We start from the raw sequence: 17,522 nt of genomic DNA, 5'->3' as shown, positions 1-17,522 counted from the left end.
CAACAGGATAACTCGTGCATGAAGTTAGCCCTGTGTCCAAGCAACAGTGTCATTTCCAACACCTTCCAGGAACAACTGCATAAAACACTGCTGATAGAGGAGCTGACAGACCCAGATGTAACAGTACAGCTTGAGCCCAGAAGGCTACACTGAGGACACACACAGGGCAGCAACCACTTAACCCACCCAGTGAGGATGAGAGGGCACAGTACCTTGGGCATTTTAGGGTCTCACCACATTCTTCAGGTAAATTCAAGAGTGAAGCAGACCTCTTTGCCATTCAAGTTAAATACACTTCCAGGAAAGGCAGTTAATCAATTAATCAATCAAGAAATCAATTGCATATTATCATCAACTACAGACAGCTGTTTCAGTGTCACAACCCCTACTGCAACCCAGCACCTAGAAGAGTCTTTGGAACAGTTTGGTTTGTGTTGGGAGAGCAGCGGTTCCCTTTGCTGTGAATTCCTTCAGCAGTGCAAAACCCAAGTGGTTTCTCTGAACAAAAAGAAAGAAAACTAAACCTGTGTTTTTCAGATGTCTGAATAGCTTTTTGGAGAGCAGGTATGTTAGTTCTTAGGTGCCTACGTACAATTAGGATTTATTTTTCTTGGGTATCACAAGAGGGCTTATTTATGACAGCAGAGTATGTAATTTAGATGGCAAGAAAGCAGAGTGAAACATCAGTCCACACACTGAAGCAACAAAACCAACCCACTTCTCCTCTCTGTTAGTGGGGAGGGCTGGAAAAGGGCCAGTGAGCAAGAGGACAGAGGTGACAAACAGGTCCCACAGAACGAGTGGCTACGTACACCGTGAACCTGCAACGTGGAGAAAGTGGTGACTGAGGCCATAAATGGTATAGGTCTGTGGCAAGCACACAAGGAATAGGGGTGCTTATAGCTGCATCTGATAGTGGAATAACTGGGGTCACTTGCAATCGTAAAGGAAACAACCTGACAACAGTTCTGCTTCATACCACACAAAGACCCCAGGGTACGTGGGCACAGAACACTGGAGGCCAAAAGCAGAAAAGGATTTTTTAAAAGGGACTAAGTGCATTCATTAAGGTCAAGTCCAGAAGGAGCTGCCAGTTCAGAAGGTCCACAGCCTGCTGGAACGGTGTGAAAGAAAGAGCTCCATACACAAGCTTTTATATTTTATGCTTCTGTGATCACCTCTTACTGCCTATCCTCAGAGAGAGCATAGCAGATTAGATGGCCTTTGGTCTGACTGCACACTGTGCTTCTTATGGATCAAAGCTCTCAGTTTTGGCATGACTTGAGAGTTTGGAAAGGTTAACTTAAAAAAAAATAAAAAACAACAAAAAGGAGCATTTGAAAAGCTTGTATGCCTCCTCTGCTTCCTCTTTCAACCCTCAGAGATGTGCCCCTTAATCGTTCAGCTTCCAGGAGTGGTAAAGTATTGCTGAATGAGCAACAAGCAGGAGTTTGTAACAAGCACTGCCTTACTGCTCCCAGACCCTGCCCAGTGCCCCTTACAGGGTCTTTCTTCTGACCTAGTCTCAACTGCAGGTTAAACATCCCCCTGTATTCTGTTTTGTCCCTTTACTATACTCTTGCTAAATCACTTTGTTCAACTGCTGTGATATGGAACAGTTAAGATACTAATCTGTTGGCCTCTGCTGGCTAAACCCTGCCCCCAAACCACTCATTTCTGTGTCAACAAGTGACAACAGGAACCTACAGGGAGACTCTGTGTGGACAAAGGATTGTTACGCTGTCTGTAAACACCCTTATTTCACCCAGAATTTGCCACTTTGATTTGCTTTAGCCTTCCAGCCAGGCAGACCAATGTACTTCTGCAGTGCAGTACAGTAAACAATGCAACACAGTGATTCTGAGTCTGTAGCTAGACAGACTGAAGTAGCAGCACAAGTCAGTCAGAAAATCTCCTGCATTTACCTGGGCGCAGAGCGAGCTCTGAGACCAGTCATCACAGTTGCTTTTATATATAAAATATGTGTGCACACAGACATATGGACTAATACATTCATCACTAACCCTCATGGAAGGAGCCAATCATCCAAAGCCAACGCTTCACCCAGTAAATGTTCTCTCACTGGGGGTGCCAAGTGCATCCAGGAGCAGGCAGTGGCTTTACAGAGCACTGCGTGAGGACGTGGCTGTAGGTTCAGAATCAATCAAGAGGTTACTGTTCCAGCTTGTGCAGTCTTCACTTCTCCAGACAGCCCTTCCTAATCAAGATAACACACAGGCAGATTGTTTGGTTTTATCACTCGTGGTGGAGTTTGGACCCAGGTTACCTGGAATGACAAGAAGTTAAAGCCATGTTAATGTTCAGCAAATAAGACCTGGATAAAGTTTGGACTCATACTTCAATCCTCTCTCTATATTTACTATACTCTCTATTTACTAGACCTACATTACCCTGCACTCTCTCCTGGTTTTATTTCCTACTACTCTGAAATGAAGAAATACAAATTCAGAGTGTACTGTGAAGAAAACCACTGGAAAAGTATTTCCAGGCTTTGGCCTCTACCCAAGCCAGCTTCAATGGCATTCTCAGGTCCCAGCTGGCACTGAAAAACAGTGTGGCCATGACTTGGGTGGGAGCTTTACCCAAGAGTGAGGTATGAGAAAAAAAACCAGTCCTGTCATCTAATCCATTTGATCCACACACACATTGTCAGTAGAGGGTTTTCACGTCTCGTTTTAGACATCTCCAGTGGCAGTATTTCCATCATTTCCTCTGCAAAACAAATCCTGAGGCCTCAGGGTCTCTCACTTAAGCAGCACAGTTTGCTGCCCCAATTTTTTATCATCTCAGTTTTATTCTTTGCTTACCCTGTGGATCCCTTCTGCTCCCAGTGTCTGTACTTTCCAACACTTGTGCTGCTGTCTCATCTCCTTCATTCCAGCTCTTGGTCTGGATGACCCAGTGTTATTTTTTCAAGCACTGCACTAAAATGTGTTTGCAGAGGCTTTGGCAAGGAAGGAGCTTGTGTGTGCTCTGAGCTCAGTAAGGCCTACATGACCTACAGCCCAGGGCAGTAGGTACTGAGAGGAGCAGACCCCACCCCTGTGTTTGTACTGAAGGAAGCTCAGTGCATCTTCCATGCAGCTGGAGCCAGTGGCCAGAACAGAGGGGGAACAGGGAGGGACATCTGCCACGGGGACACACTACAGAGAAGTCTCAGCCTTGCTAAAATGAGGGAGCTTTCAGCCCAAGCTCTGCCTCTGAACTGGACTTCAAGTGAATAATTTTCCATGGCACTGTCTTGCTTGTGGGTATTTGATCAAAGTTTTCCTCACCCACAGGTGATGGGGAAGAGAAGAGCTCTCTCACCTCCCCCTCCTTCCACTCTGCAACTGCTTGATATCCCCGTGGGAGGCTGCACTGCAACCTGCCCTCACTTCTGTGGCTGCTCTGCATGCTGCTGCCTCCTCCCCACACCTCCCCATGGCATTTCAGTCAACCTCCTGTCCCTGCTTTGACCCATCATGTACTTTACTACTAAGTTTATCATCACCTCTCTCTGCTCACCACCTGTTCCCCTCCCTGTCTGCATCACAATCAATACCTTCATGCTTACTCTCAAAAGTGTCTGTGCTCCTCTGCTGAAACTCAACTCCCAACTCCTTTATTCTTCTCACTTTCTGCTCTCATCTTCTGACCTTTTTCTACAGATCCCACTACTGTTAGACCAAACACCCTCCTTGTATGTACCCAGCAACGTTCCTCTCTTCTCTTTAGAAAAGAGGCTAAAAACTCCAGTTACCACCCACCCATAATCCCCCTTTGGCTGAAAAATGCTCGTGCTAATTAAGCAGCTATTTCTGTGGTATTGCAATGCCCAGGGTAAATCCCATTTCTTGTTGCAGGAAGCACCCAAAAGTGAAAAAAAATCCTGCTATTCATTACATATGTTCTGCAACACATACCCCTGAGGAGTGAATGCTGATGTATGCAGCTGCTCAGGGATCACAGACCCTTCTGAACAAACCCACTTTGCTCCTGGCAGGGCAGAAGATAAAAACTCAGTGCCTTCTGAAGGCACACAGCTTTCCAAGCCTTGCTGTACTCCCCAGGAACTGTACACAGACATCAGTGTCTGTGCTGATCTCAGTGTGCCCAGCAGCAGCTCAGAATTAACAAGATTCTGGTCAGGTTCAGAGCTGCTGCCGTTTTGTTCCTAAGCAGGCAACAGTGAAGTTCAAGAGTTGTGTCCATGGGATGATGTGGTTTAAGAAAGCCTTGTGAAATAAAGCATAGCCTCTGTGCAGTGTGCTAGGGCAGCACATCAGAGTGTTCATTTGCACACTTAGTTTGGGGCATTGGAACATGACTATCTGTAGCCCCCGTAGTTTCCAGACTCCCACTTCTGACCTGCAGTCATCCTTTTCTAGCATGTAAATACTGAGTCAGATTTTCAGACTCTTGCAGAATGCACTTAGAGCACTTCTCTTGCCAGTTCAGATTCTCTTCATCACCATCTGCTCTTACAAGACTGACCCTGACCTTTAATCTGATTGAATAATGTCTTTCAATTACTCTGCAAGCCACCCAGGGTGTGGGTCTGGTCTCTTTATGCACTTGCAAGGTGGGATGGGTCTCTGAGGCACTGCAGAATTAATAGTGACTTTGGAGGATGAGTGCACAGGCAGGCCTAAAGGGCTTAAGTGTGATGTTTAATCTTTACAAAAGGTAAGGGCAGCCATTTCAAACTGTGAAGCTCTGAATAATTGCATCCTAACCTGACTGCATACCCAGCACCTTCTCCCTTCTTCATTTCCATTTCTTACCTCCCTTCTGTCACCCAGAGTATCACAGCATCAGTTTTTACTAGGCCTGCTTAAAAATTTTTAAAACCAAGTCAGTCCTACAGTTGTCCAAGAACAAAGGGACTCCCATTTTTATTTTGAGGCTGGAACTCATGCCCATGTTCAAAAATTTTTAATTAAATCCTAATGAAACGTGCTACTCATCAAGTAGCTGCAGAATTTTCTGGGTAGCTCATTTTTTTTCCTCTTTCTCATGAGTCTCCATCCTCCTAATGTTCCCCCTACCATCTCTATTCATATATCATTCTGGGACCATTAGACTAGAGCAGCTTTCTCTCAAGAACAGTGATTCAATTCAGAAGCAACACACAAGAAGTGATCTTCCCCTAGCCTTTTCCAGCACCTGCTGACCTAAGTCTACTTAAACCATACTTCAAAAGCTGTGGAGTCCTTCCTTGCCACCACAAATGGGCAGTCTCAAGTTGTAGAACATGAAAAAATATTTGCATGGGGTCCTTGGAAAGACTTATCAGGTCAGGAAGAGCACAGTGGGAAGGTTGGTGAAGACCTCTGCACCTTCCCTGCACCTCTTCTCAACTCTTCCTTCCCCTCCACTGAAAGAGGTGGCAGCCCTCAGGAAGTGGCAGTGGCAATAAATAAACCTTCAAATAATAGCACGATAGTGTCTTTGTGGAAATGGTCCAGACCAAGCATCAGACTGTCTGGCAGAGAGCCACAGTGCTAAAAGGAGCAGGGCCACCCCTGCTGCCCTGGCTGCCTGATGCCCCAGAGGAGTGCAGTGCCCCCTGCTCAGCTAGAGACATCCATCTCCTCTGTGCCTTCAGCTGGGCCCACTTCCATCCTGGCCCTGCAGGAACGGCAGGCTGGCAGCTTTAAAAGAGCTGACATTGAGAAACGGAGGGAATCTGATTCTGTGAGGTGCTGCCGAATCAGCGGTGACACAACTCTCCACTTCGGTCACTAGAGGGTAGTGCAAGCCCTCGGCTCCACTCCGAGAGGAGCTGCCCATACCTCTCCCTATGCCTCTTCACCGATTTTGGTTTTCCTGGCTCTGAGGGATGGAGTCCAGCAGCACATACTGCCTGTGCTCAAGACAAAGCGATCTAGAGAGATCCTCTTTAGACCAGGGTTTATTTCTGCCTCCCCAAATGCACATCCTAAAATGGGTCTGCTATAGTCTTACCTAAACTATCCATACCTTCCTACAGCTCCTCTCTCTTGTGTTCACGGTGTTCCTGAGCCTGTCCTTCATTCAGCCAGAAATATTTCTAAGAACTAATCAATTACTGTTGCTGACCTTCCCAATACCTTGCTTTTCTTTTTGGTCTCTGGGGAATGTCTTTCTATTTGACACCATGGCACTCTCAGAGGGATTCAGCCTCTCTACACCTGCATTTCACATTCATCAGAGTAGTCTCTGGCCAGACAAGTGGAGGAGAAATTCTCTCACTGGAACTAGTTTATTCTCCTGCTGGCACAGGACATACTGACACCCAGAACAGCTCACTGAGAGAGGAATGCAACCAGGCTGAACAAGTCCATAGATTTACTCTGATCTGAAAAAAAAATATTTAAAATGTTGGGAAGTTAGCTATGAGCCCATAAACTGGGAGAAATGTTGATCATTTGTGTTTCCAATCCAATGATGCCTTGAAAGGACAGAGTGAAAATATCACTCGTGTGTTAGCACAGAAAGAACAGCTGTGATTTAGCAGTTCTCCAGAGCTATTTTTGAGATGTTCTCCCCCATTTCAGAACGTGCTAAAGGAGCAAACTAAAACAACTCCCACCTTGCCCTCTGCTCCCTTCTCCCTCACCTCAACACAAACACATCTTCCTGTCTTCTCCACCAGCAACTTGTGACAGTAAACACACCTGACTACACCCAAATGAGGAAAGGTCTGCACCTTGCCAGCTACAACAGTGAACATACTGCTGCTCTTTGTGAGAGCAGTGCACTTCATGAGCTGTCCACAGAACCTGTTTTGCAGAAGGTGACACTGGCCTTCCTCTCCCTTTGTCCCATAACTGCTTGCTGAGAATGATGAGAAAATATCTGCATGAGAAATACCAACTTTACAATAAGGCTGCCATTAAATTGCCTTCACATTGCCTGTGTCGTTTGATACAACTTCTACTCTTCTTTGATCCCACTAATTTTAATACAGAAGAAACAGCAGGATCTACTCACAGGTATTGAGTAGATCACTTAGATTGAGTTTGTTTGCACCAAACTCCTAACCAGGGACACAGAATATGCTGGTGGGAGAGGTTTTACCTGAGATGGCTCCAGTGCTCCGCACACTGGCGTGGCCGATGCTGAGCCGCTCGTATTCCAGTTTCATGTTCCCAAGGTCTTCTCCTGAATGTCCTTCACTGGCAAAAGAATTGGCCTCAATGCTGGAGCCCGGAGACCGTTTGGCCTTGCGACTGAAAAGCCCACTGGCAAACCTTTTTCCTTGCTTGGAGTTGGCCTGTGCATCTTCTTTCTTCACGTCACGAATAGACTCTCTAGATTTGGATTTATTTTTCAGGTCCATGTGGAGCCGGGATAACAGTTTCTGAGGGCTCCGATTCAGCTTGTTCAAGTTCTCCAGGGGTGGGTCAATCTCTGGGAACTCTTGCTCCAAGGTGACTAAGTCATTCAGAAACTGATTTAATCGTTTCTTTGACTCGCTTGTCTCCTCCTTTTCCATGTTCCCCTGATTATCCTGCCTGTGACGTGAAGCCCAGAGCATCACATCACCACGGGTGGCCCCTGCCACTAAGCCATACTTGGGGTTAATGAACTTCCGAGCCACAGTGGAGGAGTGAAGGCCTGGCTTCCCAATCCCAAGGAGGAAGGGGTTAGCAATACCCAGCTCCTTGTAGAAATTAACTTCCTCTGAGATGGCATACAGCTCACGGAACTCCACGTCAAACATCTCCACGTGTTGTCCTGTCAAGACGAGCAGGATGTTTCTGTCGATGTGGGATGAACTCCATGTGAAGCTAAGAGGAGGAAACACAACCAACATCAGATCATTGTGTGCACACTTGACCCAGCCCACCTAACAATCATCTAAGACATCACGTGGGAATATGCAGCATTGTGCCATTTGCCCATATGTCCTTGCCAAGATGGGCCCAGACAGATAAATGAAGCTCTTTATTATTGTTCCTCATTAGGCATGCAAGCCAGACCTGGAAGAAAAGGCCCTAGAACTCTGAAGGACAATTTATGCTTTTAAGAAAGCCAGATGGAAAACCTCACTGACAAGAACTGAGCACAGTGACCAGTGGGGAGCCCTTGCAGACCACCACCAGCTGCAGTGTGGCACTACCTCTAGCCCACTGAAATGCATCACTGGCATGGGCATGCTCCTTTCTCTCAGGAGCAGCTTGTGCTCTATGCCACTTTTTCTGTCATCCCACCCCAGTTTCTACAGGTGCCACAGAGATTGGAGAGGTTGGGATAAGAAAGGGACTGAAATGGGAAGAAGACTCTCGAGCAAATCCACAAGCCATTCTTTACATACAAACATACCTTTGCCTTAGGCAAGAGGGACCCACCTGTATGATCCAGTGGCCACCTTCTCACCATCCACCATCAGGAATCGGGATGCCAACGTGCCTTTGATCTTCCCTGCTGGCATGTAGAACCCCACTCCTGTCACGGAACGTATGCGGATATTCTAACAAGGAGGTGAAAAGACAAAATGTCACAGTAAATAGGGCAGAGAATGAGATAATTGCCAGCTCTGAGTCTTAATATGTCACTCACATTATAGCACTTCTTCTACAGCTCATTTTGTATCAGCCACCAGAAATCAGAGGGGCTGTGGGAAGGAAAGCACAGTGCCCTAAGACCCGTTGTCATCCCTTGTCTGTGCAAGTCGCTCCCCTCCATCAGTTCGTAGCCCTCTCCAACAGGTCAGCATCTCTGTAACCCTGCCTGCTGCCTTCAGCTATTCATCTCGGCCCACTGGCAAGACAAGGCTTTCAAAAATCAAATAATCTTCCACCTCCAGTCCTGTGGTGTAGCTGAGAAGGCCCAGCCTAGTTCAGGGGAATGATTCAGAGGAAGCTCTGAGTCATGTCTGCACTCTGAATCCTGATCCCTATTCCATGGCACTCAGGAGTTCTCCAGATCACGTTAGCAGGACCACAAAACCAAGGGAAGGGACTTTGCAATGCCTTAGCAGTGCCAAGGACATGGTTACATGGAGGGCAGCATATGAGGCAGGTCTACAGCAGGTTCTCTTTGTGCTTCTCTCCTGATGCCCAATATATGGCTTGAGAAAACTGGGTGTATTAGAAGACTGGCAAATATAACTATTACAGAAGAGGGGAGGAAAGAAGTCTGTTGTTCAGAAGATAGATGCTTCCTGTCTATTATAACAAAAGGAGAACCCTGACCTTCATATTTTTTGCTAAGAACCCCAAACACTGACAGTATCCACCATGTTCCTCACTGTTCAGAGTGGAAAAAAACAGAACTTTTTTTGAACAAAAGGAGAAGGGTAAGTGTCTCTACTGATGTCCTGAAGTGATCAACAAAGAATTTCTGAAGAAGAGGAAGGAAGAACTTTTCATTGAATGAATGGAAGCAGAAAAAGATGATACCTCTCCCCACACCTCCTGTCTCACACCCTTTGGCCAGCAAACCTACAAGTAGTAAAACAAAGCACTACCACGCACAGAAAAAACACAGATTTAAGTTTACATGACTTTCAACAATAGACACGTGCCTGCACTTACTGTATGAATGCATCTGCTGCATAAAATACATTGGGCTGAGTGTTATTATTCTGCTCATGGGTCCTGGATGCATAAGGCTGAATTGCCAAACTGCCTAACATGAAACAGCACCCCCCAACCCCCAAAAGCATTGATTGTCAGTATAAGTGTAGAGCAAATTATCTTGTCACTCTGACACACAAATTTAGACCGTTTTCTTCATTCCACCATCTGTTTCTGTAGGAATTCTTGAACGATGAAAAGCTAAAAGGTATTGTGATCTGGAGGAATAAATCCAGGGCTGGGAGTCGGTCCCAAGTGTAATCACAGTTCTGACACTACTCCCTGTGAAAGCCAATTCACCTTTGCCTTATTCTTCCCTCATCTGCAGAGCAGGAGAATCAGGAGGATTTGGCTAATGCCAGCACAGCCTCGGATCCCACAAAGAGCTAAGTGCTGTTATTTTAAACCTCCCTGACAGCTTAAATATTGATAGGCTATAGAAATCAGCATGCAGGGCTGAGCGATGATAAGAATGCAGATTTCTTTCAGAAAACATTCTTCTGACTCTAACTCTTCCCTTTTGAACCTGCTCCTGTTTCTCTCACTGAAATACAGCAGTGGCAGTACAAATTCTGACTAACAGTAACTGATGATACTACTGTTTTGCACTCATCTATTGCTTGATCTGTCTGGAGTCCTGTGTGGGCATAAGCTAATTAACACTCCCAACACTGCTGAAAGTATTATTACCCTGTTTTAAAGACGTGGAGCCTGAGAGAGAAAAAGGTGAAGTGACTTGCCCAGGGCCTAGCAGTGAGTCATGTGTGTGGGATGCTGAATGCAGGTTGGGTAGAGCACAGGAGAATGGGTGCCTCTTCCAGGATTTAGAATAACATTTGTAGCTGGCTGACTGATCACCTGAAAGATATTATTTTTCCCTTGCTGAGTAAAGCTGGATGTGGGATTTGCTAAATCATGGAATACTGACTGCAAGTGATGAGAAGAAGCTCCCTCCTTCAAATCAGTCAACAGCTCTGCCATGCCATGCCCCTTTGTGAGTCAAGGAGTATCAGCCTGTGTGCCCAGAAAGTTTCTTAGCATGTAACAAGTGTGGATTTTACTGTGTTTGTATGTTCTATCACCTGCCTTCCCTGGAAAGACAACATGCTTGAATTTCTGCAGTAACTGAGCTACATGTAACACTTAGAAAGGCAGAGGGGATAGAACCAAACAGCTGAGCACATAAACCTCCTTGAACAAAAGAGGGACAGGAGCACATAAACACATCTTCAAATGCAGAAAGCAAGCACGAAGTCTTATAAACATCGAGTCATTTAACAGGTTATTTGTATAATGTTTTCTGCCTCAAAGGATCTTGGAGCATTTGTAGACTGAAATATTAACTGTACAGAGGAGGAACAAACCTGGGTTCACATGCTGAAGACTACACAAAAAAAAGAGGAAAGACAAACATAAGTGGAGTGAGATTGCAGCCATTTGGGGGGCCACTAGTGTTACAGTGGCAACCAATATTTTATCTAGATCTCTATTCTTGAAGAAGTCTGCTTAAGGTTTGTCATATCCTGGCTCGTGGAAGCTGCAGCCTGCATTGAATTTCCACATTTCCTTTACCCAGGCTTGCACCACTCCCCATCACAAGCAGTGACTAACGTCTCCCTGGCTGCAAGTTAATGCAGACTGTGAACAGTCAAGCCTGACAGAGCATCCTAACACAGACAGTGAGGGCATCAGTCCTCCTTCCTTTACTGCAGCGTGCTCCTAAACCTCACCCTGCATCCACAGAAAGTTCATTAGACCCAGTTTAGAGAGTCAGTAACAGGCTAGGCTGTGACTGACACTTAGCTGTCACCCAGCAGACTTGGGCCATACTGATCACAGGCTGGGGTTGAGTAGGGTGGATGCACAGGACAGACCCTAAAGGGAAGGGCTGGAAGGATTTCCACCAAGGAACCCTGTGTGTACCTTCCCTCTCAGAACAACTGCTGACATACACGTTGCAAAGCAAGCAGGGATCTTTATTTCAAGTTGGGATGGATGGCATGAACAACCTCTATAATCTAACAGCTATGGAACCCATTAAGGAGAGGCAACAGGCAAAAGCAGCAGCTGAGAGATGACAATGACTCAACAGCCCCTTAACTGACTGTGTTTTTTAAACTGTGGAGTTCCCCTTTCTGCTGTGCCTGGAAAAAATCAGATCCCTTCAGTCAAGAGAACCTGCTGGGGTAGCTCCTGTCCTGTTTTCTTCTTCTACTGCTTCACCTGAGTAGAGGGGTGAGGTGCAGGCCCCAGATGCCGGTTACTTCCCTCTCTAAAATCCTAGGTAGAGGAAGCACAGAAGGGGAAAAGAGGAAGAGAAATATGGGATTCATGTGGACAGGACCTCAGTAACAACAGCTGAAAGAATTTTCCTTCTTCATAGTCTGCACAATTCTCATTTCTGCTGGTCAGACCTCCAGGTTGGTGAGATGGGTGGTAGGGTGCTCATCTTACACAGAGACACAAAAGCAGCCACAATCTGGAAGCAGCTACCAAATAATGCTGGGAAATGCTGTAGGCTTACCCTAAGTGTTTGCCCTGAACAGTTTTGGAAAAGAAATGCTTGTTGACAAAACAGTAAAACCTGCAAGTATTCAAGTATAACAGGATGTAACGCAGCCAGTTGGACTTGGCCAGCCAAGGTCATTAGTGGGCATTGTTTATTTGGGTCCTTGCAAAAAGAGAGCCTTGTAAGCTCCCATTTTCAAAAGGTCACAAGCAGCCTAAAAGAACTGTCTAACAGGTAATTAAAAAACCAACAGCTCTGCTTCACATTACACTCAGCTTCTCCCTCACTTGAGTTCAGAATCGATGAGGAAAGATAGGAAATACTAAAATGAAATTCTAAATATTTCTTACACAGAAACTTTGAAGAATTCTTGGAGTGAGAGGTGAAACTCCTTGCATGTTGGGAAAATGAATATAAAAATTAACATGAAGGTGACCTTCCTGCAGGTAACTAATTCTCTGGGCTTGCTCAGAGCTCTCCTTGAACTCCCTCTCTTTGTGCAAGAGCATCTGCTACTGGGGCCTTGGTTAGCAGAAGCATGGGGAGAAAGAAAACTCATCCAAAATTTGGTGAGAAGACTCACCCTCAGGTCAACAGAATGAAGACTTTTTGTGGGGCTATGAATTTTTTTGTCTATGAGAACTTTGAATCATTATGCCCTCCACAGAACACTCATGTGTCAAACATAACAGAAGTCTGGCAAACCATGTCCTGTAAGCTCAGGAAGCCACATGACTCATCCACAACAGACACACTCCTACTAACATCACAGGATGAATGTACTGATGGTTGAGTTTAAATGCATCTCTAGTGATCTCTGGCCTTCAGACAAAAATTTGAGGTTTTCTCATTTCATGCTTGCAGTCAGTTAAGAACTTGTTGCCTTTGCTGAGTGAGGTTCTGTCTTCCTACAGCAGCTTCCCTCCTGTGAGTCTGACAGCAGATCATGATACCTTGCCATCTCAAAATGATACAATAGCCAAGAATTCTGTGAAAAACCCAGCACTGTATGCTGACAGAGAACAAAATCCAGTGCTAGCAGTAAATCTCCCTCTGTAAGGACCATTGAAGTATTTGCTTTGCAATGGATGAACAGGGCAATGGAAACAAAAAGGCAGGAATTACAGAACAATCTGAGCATCTGGTGGTAGCACAAGACAGAATAAGCACCCTGACCCTGCAGCAGCACAGCCCATGGTAGTGTGTCACCTCTCTCTCTCTCTTTCAAGATCTGAACTTGCCTCTAAACCTTAAAGTCACATCCCACGTTGTTGCAACTTTCTGAGAAAAAGCCATCCTGTAAATCTTGCACAGACATTCTGAAGAAAGGGTGGGGAAAAGGAAGAAAGGTCAGGCAGGAAGAGTGTGCAATTCATTTGCTGACCAACTGTGGCACACTGGTAAAAATCTTTCAGAAGACAGCAAAATGGTTATACAAAAAGACAGTGTAGGGAGAGAATTTTTTTCCCTGTTGCTGAAAATCTGTAGAAGAAACTCAAGACATCAAAGCAGATGTCATAGAAAGATGTCATAAATAAGAAATGGTTGAATGACAGTTAACTGCACTAGTGGTTCTTATTCTTCCTCAGCAAGTCCAGCATTCTCTGTGATCAAGCCATGTGGGACAAAATGATTCTGCCTGACCAAGTCCAGAGGTCTAGCTTGCTTTCTTGCTTTCAGTCTGGGTCTTTAACACTCAAAGTTTAAAACAACCCTCAACACATTACATCAGTGAGATGGAGGTGGGGCCAGTGCTCAAGGGGAAGCCTTCACCTTGCTTGACATTCCTTGGGTATCTAAAGCCTGGTGTCAGGGGAATCACTGTGTGATGATTTCTGCCACACTGACCCAAGCAGCAGCACAGATACATCCTAGGCAGCCTTGGGCAGGATGCTGACAGGCCATCTTCCTTGAGAGGCAAATGACCCCTTTCTCCTTACAGGAAGACTCTTCCCAGTCCTTCCATAGTTCCATAGACAAGAATAAACTGCATTGACCTTAACAAGATTAATTAAAGCCTTAGCCATACCAGAAAAGGAATATAACTACCTTAAGGAGAATTTAAGAGACAATACAAGACAGCTGGGAAAAAGAGGGGAAAAGATGAAGAACTCTGGGGGCTGGAGTTCTGCAGAAGACTGAACAACTAGGATGTTAAAAAGTTCTTCTGAGTGGACTTCCTTCAGCTCAGCTTGTATGTAGACTACTTTTAGCTGAAGGAGCCTAATGAACATAGCAAGGGCTACTGTGAGAGAAGGGAAGCACAGGAGGGACATGCATGGAAGGGACACAGAAGAGTTTGCTCCTGCTTTTGATGGCATTGGTTTGAACTCAGCCTCTTTGGAAGAGTAACACAAGTAGGCTGCTGCAAGACCTAGTCACTGCCACAGAATGTCACTGTGATGATTGCTTTTGGAGTGCAAAGTCTGTGGAGAGACCTATGGAGAAAGAGGGAAGAGGAAGAGCAGAAAAGGACCTCTTACTGTGTAAAGACAAAACCAAACTCACCTCTCCAGTAGCATCACAACTTTTTCTACAATGCCAGGGCATCTTTTCATTCATTCTGTCCAGGAGTTACAACAGGCAGCACTGAAAGCTTCATTCCATCACATGATGGCACGGTGAGGAAAGTACTGGGAAGCAGGTCTCAAAGCAAATGGAACTACTGCTGTGATATCACAGGTTTGTACCAAAGAGACTTGAGCCTAGGCCACAGAATGCCCCTGAAGCTTGAAATAGGTCTCTCAGAATGATGCCTGTGTCTTGCTTTCAAAGACACCAGAGGAAAGAAACTTCCATCTCTGTTTTGAAGAAAGATGAGAAAGCTGCTTAGCTGGATGGCTTTTTTGATGAAGTCCAGAAACTCAGAGCAGTGGTAGTTCATAGAAGCACTGTTAGATATATGCAAGCAATTTTCATCCAGACTTAAGATGGTTCTCCTAAAATGGTTTATATGAGCCTCTATAACCTTCAGAACTTGCCGAGTTTTGGCTGTGGATTTTTTTTTAACTATTAATTGAGTGTTTATGGAAGATCTGCCTTTCACCTAGGCAAAATGACAAAGTCTTTCCCCCCTGCTGCTCAGAACAGTTGGATCACAAGAGAGGCGAGTCTGACCTCCCACAGGTTGTTTCCAACCTAGCAACTTTTTCAGTACTCTGAACAGGTCTGTAGGAGAAACAACGACTAAAAAACCAGGGGAAAAGCAGGGAATACAATACCAATGGTGAACACACAGAACTGTAGCCTGTATGTAATGGAATGAGATCCTACTGAGGCTGCTTCTTGCCAGCCAAGCTAGGCTGACTACTGTGCTGGAGGCACTATGTGAAGGCACACTCTGATACAGAACTGAGGAGGAGTATGTTGGATAAAGGAAAAACTTCTTCACTGAAAGGGCTGTCAAGCACTGGAACAGGCTGCCCAGGGAGGTGGTGAAGTCACCGTTCCTGAAGGTATTTAAAAGACATGCAGATGAGGTGCTGAGGGACATGGTTCAGTGGTGGACTTGGTCGTAAAGGTCTTTCCCAACCTAAATGATACTGTGATTCTGTGCCCCTCAGTCCCTTAAGTTCTCAGGGAAAGGAGGACTACAGGCTCACTCATTCCCAAATGACCACTGCCAGATAGGAAAGTCTTGATTTCACAGTGTATACGTGTTCTGTAACTGGGATCCACGCAGACGAGAACCCAACATGCTACTCTGGACTCTGAATTGTCACATAGGAGACCCACAGAAATTTCCTCAATTTTCTTTCCAAACAGGAATTTTTAGGTCACAAGAGCCAAGAAACAACACAGATTTCTGTCTCAGGTGAAAGCCAAAAGATCAAAATCTTTCCTTCTGTATTAGCAAGCCACTCTCTTACCCCTCCATGTTCCACCAACTTCTGTCTAAGTGCCGTGATGAGACTTGTAGGAAGGAAGAGACGTGTCTGCCTGTTCCAAGATTCATTACCACTGAGAAAGGCCCTGCAGGAGATAAAGCTTCAGTATTGAGCACCTTACCCGTATCTGCAAGTCACTGAGGTCAAGGCATCTGCACATCTCCAGGAAGAGCTTCACCCCCTCCTCATCTAGGATTATGTAGACGGGGATCCAGCGCTTGTACGCCGCGTCCACGATGTCGCGGAAGACGTCCCGGTCAGTGAACACATCCATGACCACTGCAATGATCTGCAAAGAAGACGGGAGACAGACAACTGAAAAAAAAAATATTATGAACTGAAAAGGAGGCCCAAATAAAGGAGAGGACTGATACCAGAATATGGATGAGGGGTACAGAGGGGAGACAAAAGCGCAGCGATGGACGCACCCAAGCACTACCAATAAATTTGTCACTTGCTGGCTTGGCTCCTGCTGCACTTTGGAAAGAACTTAATAAATGTGTTTGAGAGTTCTCCTTCTTCTGAGTGAAGACAGCTTATGTCAGCAGCCTAAGGAAGGCCAGAGCCAGACACCTAGTTTTTCCTCTGTATTGTGAAATTATCATTGCCTCTGTAAGGAGACACTTAAACAAAGAACACTGAGAACATATTGAAAAAGAAGGGAAAAAAACCCAGCTCTAACACTTAATTAGAAGGTGAGTAATGGAAGGCTGAATATGCAGAAGAATCAGAGCCTAAATCTTGATTCGTGGTGCATAGTGCAGGCAAAAGTAATTTTATTTACCTTTTTTTCCCCAATTCCCTGTGAGAAGTCTGCTCTCAAGGCTGGCCTCACAAGGAGTGTCTTATGAAGCTCAAACATAAACATCTGATATTTGTCAGGAAGGGACTGGAATGGGTGTTCAAGATTTCAAGGCAAAATGATTGTTCCCTCTCTTCATATATACATTTTTTTCTGGTATAGAAATATTACCTCTTACCAGATATAGATTTTACTTAAAAACAAAGGGTTGCACTAACTTGACAGCCAAGCCTGAACGTTCATAGGATCAGGAACAACAAAACCAAGAAGGTTATGGGCAACTTTAATGCTGAACTTACAGTGTCTTTCTCTCCTTTTCTGTATCTTTTACACCATTAGAAATACCAGTTTTCTGCCTGAGTTATTAATTTCAAAGGTTATGAATGAAGGAAATGAAGGAAAACTACTGTTTCTCTAGTCCTGGACAGCAGCTTGCCAGGTCAAAGCTCTCATGCTGAGAGTATGTAGGGAAGAGAGTTGTCTAAATTTTAACTTCCCAGGTGCTGGGATCATTGTGATGAGCTAAGCTGGGCTGAGGGTGCCACATACAGATGTGACCAGAGCTGAAGACTGGACTGAACCATGGAAATTTCTTCTCCTGAAGCTTGGAAAAGGTGGAGCTCAAGCTGCAGGAGCCCCCCATGGAAAGGGGAATAATTCTCAGCAGAGACTTCTTTCCTCTGAAAAATGCCCTTGAACAAATTGCTCTTAGGAAAGTGATGCCACAGTAAATGTCCCCTGCTGAGTCTCCACTT

The 17,522-nt window shown here is 45.3% G+C and overlaps 1 protein-coding gene across 1 annotated transcript; it reads right to left on the bottom strand.

Moving 5' to 3' along the window:
* Positions 1-2,222: 2,222 nt before the first annotated feature.
* On the bottom strand, positions 2,223-16,254 carry FAM83F (family with sequence similarity 83, member F; the record flags this gene model as incomplete). Its single annotated transcript, XM_008947896.1, has 4 exons — positions 2,223-2,287; positions 7,066-7,778; positions 8,340-8,461; positions 16,087-16,254. Coding segments are annotated over 4 exons (1,068 nt in total), but the record flags the coding sequence as incomplete, so codon positions are not given.
* Between the last annotated feature and the right edge of the window lie 1,268 nt (positions 16,255-17,522).

Source organism: Merops nubicus, unplaced genomic scaffold (genome assembly GCF_000691845.1).
Source record: "Merops nubicus isolate BGI_N331 unplaced genomic scaffold, ASM69184v1 scaffold38689, whole genome shotgun sequence".
Lineage (NCBI taxonomy): Eukaryota > Metazoa > Chordata > Aves > Coraciiformes > Meropidae > Merops > Merops nubicus.
Note: the sequence above shows the minus strand (reverse complement) of the source record. Positions and strands in the feature narration are given on the sequence as shown.